Consider the following 6,946-nt stretch of genomic DNA (forward strand, 5'->3'; position numbering starts at 1 on the left):
ATTACCTATACCTCATCTACTGCTAACCAGGTGAATTAAGGCTCTTTTATTATAGAAAATGTCACTCATGGTCTTGGTTGACTCGAAAGTTTTGGGTCTCATGTTTCCATTAGCACTCGATAAACATCTTTTAGAGCAAGTAGTTGAGTACAAATTTTATCGGAATACCACATACGAACTGGGTCTCATGTGGAGGGTAGAGAGACAGTTTGGGACTTCTAATGGGTTATGTCACAAAACGACCATAAAAATTTAAGACTGTGTTTGATTTGATGGAAATCGAAGGGAAAGAAAAGAGAAAGAAAATAACAAGATGAATAAAAGGAAATGAAAAGAAAGTAGGTTGCTTTTTTTATGTTTGGTACTGAAGAAAATATTAAGAAATTTTGAAGGAAAATGATTAAGGAACCCCTTCTTTTCTTTTTATTTAAGTTATTTTCCAGCTATCTCTCGTCTCGTGACAGATACCATATCAATTCATATTTTAAAGTTATTTTCCAAATTCTAAATAATTTAGAAAATAATTAATGGGAATATCTAAAATTTAAATATATCAAATTACTTCTAATAGGACAACTATAATTATGGATTATTAAGAAATTTCAGAAAAATAACCACTAAATATATCTAATATATCAGTAAAGAAATATGACAAATTTCTTTTAAAAATAACCATAAATCTAACAAGAAATTTAAGCATTAAAATAGTAGCAAAAGTATCTAAATAGAACCGATAAGTAACACTCTTTTTCTTATCCTTTTCTACATTTAAAATTCTAAAAAATTAGAGATCAATGCTCAAAGTGATAAATAAACCAAAATTAAGAAAAACAATAAATCAAGGTTGCAAAATATTCCAGTCAACCAATTGGTGTTGAACTAAATTCCTCAATAACAATACTTTTATACACATTTCTATCCACAATTTGACTAGAGAAATATTAATGTCTCTCGAAACTCAATAATAGACATAAATGCAATACAAAACAAGAAAATCAAGTTCAGATACAAAATCTAAGATGAAAATATATCTTCAATGTGAGCAAACCCTCCAAAGCAGCAACAATCAATTCTGTTTACACCCAAACTTTGAAACCATTAAATAATCAGTATAACTTTTGCGAATTTGTAAAACTCACGAAATGGGAAGTTATACTATTAGACTAATAATAGAAAGAATGACATAAGAGGCCAAAAGTTTGAACAATTTAGATCAAGTACTGGGAGAAGTATTTGACTATTCACAAATAATCAATCATTTTGATGTAGTCACTGTGCTCTGAAGTTCATAAAATGCCAATTCAGTTTATAAAGAAACATACCTTTATTTCATCGAGAGGATCGACTATAGTAGCAAAAGAGAAGTTGATTCCAGTAGAGCTCCATGTATTTTGAACAAACAATGTATGTGTAAGAAATTAAGAATATTATCGTAAGACTAAATAGTAATATCAGCGAGAGAACCATAATTGATCCCAGATTATGTAACTATTTTTATCACATAAAAATCTAAATACAAAATAGATACAACAGATTAAAGCCATTTTAAGGTTAAGAATAAACTGGAACATAGTCCACTAAATTGAAGATCAGAGCCCTAAACAACAACATGATTTAGAAGTGGTGATCTGTACCATGATATTCAGAACATAAAGGTTATATAATTTAAAAGTTACAAAATTAAGGAAACAAGACATATCAAGTGACAAGCCATATGTTGAATATCCTTACATTTGCAAATTGGGACTGAAATGTATCATGCATAACCTTTTGGTAGACACGCAATTGTATATATCAGTTGTAAACTGTACAAGTAAAATTAGAATTTATGTAAACCTAATAGTCTGGATATGAGAAAGAAAAAGGCTGGTAATAATACAAGGAAAGACCACATTTACATAAAAACAAGCCCTCATTTGCATCTTTGATTGTTTCAGTGGGTGTAATGTCAATAGCATGCGTTTCATTACTAGTTGTTTTCTTCACCAAGGAATACAAACTCTTGGGCTCATCATTCACCTTATGAATAAACAATGCATTATGAATCTGTGCATACCAAGTCAGGACTATCAATGGTAATGTAGACTGTTTTACCCGCTTCATTCTAGTACCCACTCACCACAGGGCACTCACCAAAAATCTGATAAAATACATCACTACACATCTCATCTCCATATCCATGATACTCCTCTTCTTCATACTTCTCTCACTGTAATACCATTATGTAAATCCTCTGGATCAACCTACTTGACAAAAAAAAAAGAAAAAAAAAAAGAAAAAAAGAGAGGATCCATCTCATTTTCTCGATTGGCTGTGAAATTGTATAAATAACATCCCAACAAATATGGCATAAAAGGAAACATAACAAGCAAGCATTCACCATGCTTACTCATAACAACATGCTTACTCATAACAACTCATATAATTCTGATATTAAAGGAGTTAACTGAGCTAAAAGTAGTCAAATTCATGAAACCTAGTTTTCGTATCTTGCTAAATACAATTCAATTCAGTGTTTTGAACAGACAAGTAATAATTTGCGTTAATGTCGATAATATTAGTCATACTTACCCTTTATTAGAGCTATTCCTTATATTTCTTTTACTATAAACTAATTTGAGATCCTCATTCATGACTTCTTGCATGAGTTTTTTTTATTTAGTAGTGCAACATAGGAGAACTTTAAGAAAACCCATTTGCAAGTAGTCTTTCTTAGAATGACTACATTTGGATCAATGTTAATATTAATTTGAATGGAAGTGGTTAATACATCTATGAGGGTTAACACAATCAAAATTTACATAATAATAAGCCTAAAAATCAACCAAAAATACTTTTTATTAACTAAAGTTATAGAGATTAATGTATAAACAGTTGGTAGAGAGAATTTATCATCAAATAGCATGTAGTGAAGCTATTTAGAAGGCAACCAAATTGAGAGTAATGCTCATAATAGATTTTTCTTTTCTTTTCTTTTTTCTTTTTTTTGAGAAAATAGTGTTGCCCATCATACATAAATTTACTATGGTAATAACAATCAATTGAGAAACACTAATTGAACTAGCAATATTCATTGATGAATTCTCTTTAAATAGTTTTATCTTCTCATGAGAAAAACTTAAATGAGTGATGAAAACAACAACTTAAAGTAGCTATTGATGAATTTGATCGAGTGTTTCAGCTAAATTCTCCTCCCAATAAATAAATATGAAACCTGAAAAAGAAAAAAAATAAGATTAGAAAACTAAAAAAACGTGCAAATAAATAGGGACTGAGGAGGAAGTATAACATTTTTGTGAACAAAATGGGATCATATTGATGAGTCACTAATAATATTATTAAGGTTGTGGAAATTTAAAAATGGTCACCAATCCCTAACAAAATCTCAACGATCTAGGATAAAATCACAGTAGATTTGTGAACTCGAACACGATGTGATGATCTTTGGTCAAAATCCAACATATATATGAGATTCCGATGATTTTAAGATTACGACTTTAATCAGATCAATTTGAAATTGAGATCGAGATCGATGTCAAGATCAAGATGAACGTTGAGAACCGCAATCAGATGGAGATCGACATCAATCAATCAAAAAATCAAAAGATTGAGCTGGGGATCGAGAGAGACGAGAGAAAGAACATTTGGGAGATGCAATTTGCCTTTTTAGATGGAAAGTTTGAGCTAAAATGTTCCGCTATCATTTTCTTTCATATTTTTTTCATTTTCACTTTCCTTTCCTTTTTCTTTCAAACCAAACATTGGAACCCAATTTTCTTTTTCAGTTTCTTTTCTTTTTTCCTACTTTCCCTCAAACTAACACAACCTAAGGGATTTGGCACTAACCTACATGAAGTTTGTAAATTCCGCTAAACTCCCATGAGTTTTTTTTTAATACAAAACCTCGAAATCTAATGTTGTTAATTGAACGAGACCACGTGACCAGGGCAGAAATATTAAAGTTCCTCTTTGAACTAAAAAAAAATCCTCAATATCAATTTTAATAAGGGGTTTCTTTTCAAACAAAGCCAAATACTTATCCTATTTGCAAATATACCCTCTAATTCTCCCCTCCAAATAACCTTTATCCCAACTACCTCTTCTTCACTAGCGACAATGTCGCTGGTAGCCCCTTCATCACCTTTTTATCTATCTTCCCCTACCCTTACCCCAACATCATCTCATATGTTAGAACCGAACATCGGCGACTCATCCTCTCCCTCTCTATCTATTGAACCAGTTTGTCCCTCTTCTTGCATACCATATTTTGTGGGATCTGAGAATCTTTTGTAACTTTAATCATTAAAGAAAGAAAGGACGAAACTAATAAAAGAACATGGGCATTTTCATGTGATAGAAAAAACTATTATTTCTTTATCATGGTGAGTTGATTTTCCAGAGGAAAAGAAAAAGCTTTATTTACCTTCATAATTTTTATGTCCTCTCTTGTAACAATTTTCTCATCTTCAATTGTTTCTTTAGATATCATCATAGATACAAAATGACTATGATTTGTCTGAAGATTTTATTCAAGGATAGGTCTTGATATGATCCAAGAACAAGTCTTCATACACATAGGCCAGTAACAGTGGAGGGGGTTCATTAAGAAAATTTGAAAGACCAGGGGTTTCGTGACACCCAAAGTTCATGCGTGTTCATTGAAATTTACAAAGGTAATAGTTATTTAGTACTAAACCTAGCAAAATTCATGGTATTTTGTGAAATTGAACCTAATTTTAATATCCTATCTATGATTCAGAACATCAGACAAGTATTGGGATTTGGGAGTGCTCTGACAAGATTTATATAACTCTAGAGCCTCCCCAACTCACATAATTTCATAAAACCTGGTGAACTTTGGGGGGTTTTGCACAAATGAACTTTCTCAATCATAGAAAAGTCTAAACTATCCTTTTTCACTTCTTACCTACCCTTACCCAAAACGAGTGCTATAAAAGTTCTTTTTAGTAAATAGTGGTAATATTGTCCAAATTTTATCACTTGCCTAGCATAACAACTTAAAATAACTGTCATCAACCATGGTACTTAGATGATACATTTCAAGGAGCTTTTTCTATGATTTATAGAGTTCAAGTTGGTTTGGCACAAAACCCTTAATGTTCAGGGGATTTTGTAAAATTAATTCTGGAATGCTGCTAATAAGTACATATTTATTCATATAGGTAAGTGTTAACATGACATAGTTAGGTGAAAATTGTGAAAAGAAAAAAGTACACATCTTTATTTATTGTAAATTGAAAACTATGAGATCATAATGTTATAATATTATGGGGAAAAATGAAAACCGATTTTAATTAACCTATCAGGATAAAGTCCAGACAGAGACAATTATGTGACATTATCTGCAAGGAACTTATGATCAAAATGTTTGATTCTAGTTTTCCTATTGTCCTGGCGGAAATTTCCTTTCAAATTTTAACCTCTACTTATTGTAAATTGAAAACTATGAGATCATAATGTTATTATTTTATGGGAAAAAATGAAAACCGATTTTAATTAACCTATCAGGATAAAGTCCGGACATAGACAATTATGTGACATTATCTACAAGGAACTTATGATCAAAATGTTTGATTCTAGTTTTCCTATTGTCTTGGCGAAAATTTCCTTTCAAAATTTTACCTCTTACATATAAGATTGTATAAGTCATATTTTATCTGTAGGATTTTGGTGCTGCAATTGCAACTTATCCTGACTTAACGAATGTGAGGTATGTCCCTTCATATTTATTTGTCTCGAAAAGATGTATTCACTTGATGACATCTATCATCTATTAAAACCTTACTTTTCTGCAGGCTTAAAGAACTTGAACTGCTGCATCAGAATTCTCTGATTGCCAAATAGGTGCAGGTATTTCTTCTCGGCCAAACATAATTCATTCTCAACTGCAGCATAGTAAGTCAGATATAAATGTTTATATTAATTCTTTGCAAGAAATATGTTATTTTTTAAGTATTTGTTTCATATGTATTATTTCCTCAATAAATCTAAATTGTTCAAGTGAAATACAGTTTTTTTGTGCACTTGAAACATGCTCTTCATGTATGACCTATTTTTATATTTTTAAAATATTAAATAATAGAAGTATCCAACTTGCTTATTTCTATTTACTTGGGCACCAAGTCGTTGCCAATATTATCCTTGTCTCAGTAGCTGTTGATATCCATTCTTCCTGGGCTTGCAAATAATTGGAATGTCATTCTAAGTATCCAGTCTATGGGATACCACATTCTTAAGATCCTTTTCAACACAAACAGATAAAGAGATGATTGTGAGGATTAATGATTTGAGGATTGGAATTAAATATCTTGTAGCTAAAGACACGTCATCTAAATCCAAATGAAATTCTGACAATCGGAAGTTGTGTATTTAGTGGTCTGCTATTCTGATAACAGATGTTTCATATGAAATTAATAGGTTTCTTTACTCCTGATCGCAGAATATCAAAACAACGTTGCATAGTAACCATTTTTTTGGGTAATTAAGTTATTCACCCTCTTTCTAGATTAACTCGATCCTTTGTTGTTCTATGGTCAAATGTTGGCTTACATGCTATCTAGCATTCCTTCGTTAATTGTTGGCAAAACTAGAGACTTGGAGGCACTAATTTGCTGACCATTCTATTACATCTTCTTGATCCACAATGGCACATACCTCATTGTCTATTTAACTAAAAACACACTTAAATCAATTATCTGATAAGATATTGGAAGACCAGGTTCATAAGTCCAGTAACTGACAATTTTATTACTCTTTCTCCTTTTGCGTGTTAATTCTCTGACTAGTGTCCATTCTTTGAACGTGCAGTCAGTGAGCAAAACGTTCCTTCCGTAGACCATCAACCAGAATGTAAAGTAGGATAACAACAGTAAGAAGAAGAAAGGAACAGGTAAAGAAAGATAGCACACTGAGGCCTCACTCAATG

General features: G+C 31.4%; 1 protein-coding gene across 1 annotated transcript in view; it reads left to right on the forward strand.

The window, feature by feature from the left end:
- LOC109821417 overlaps positions 1-6,044 on the forward strand; it is a 101,851-nt gene extending 95,807 nt beyond the window's left edge. Inside the window, 3 exon segments of the mRNA XM_020387602.1 lie at positions 1-30; positions 5,685-5,731; positions 5,817-6,044. The exon segment at positions 1-30 is cut by the window's left edge and continues 45 nt beyond it. Of these exon segments, the coding sequence (XP_020243191.1) occupies positions 1-30; positions 5,685-5,731; positions 5,817-5,865 (126 nt within the window). The 3' untranslated portion in view covers positions 5,866-6,044.

The sequence above is a fragment of the Asparagus officinalis genome, chromosome 8 (assembly GCF_001876935.1).
Source record: "Asparagus officinalis chromosome 8, Aspof.V1, whole genome shotgun sequence".
Classification (NCBI taxonomy): Eukaryota; Viridiplantae; Streptophyta; class Magnoliopsida; order Asparagales; family Asparagaceae; genus Asparagus; species Asparagus officinalis.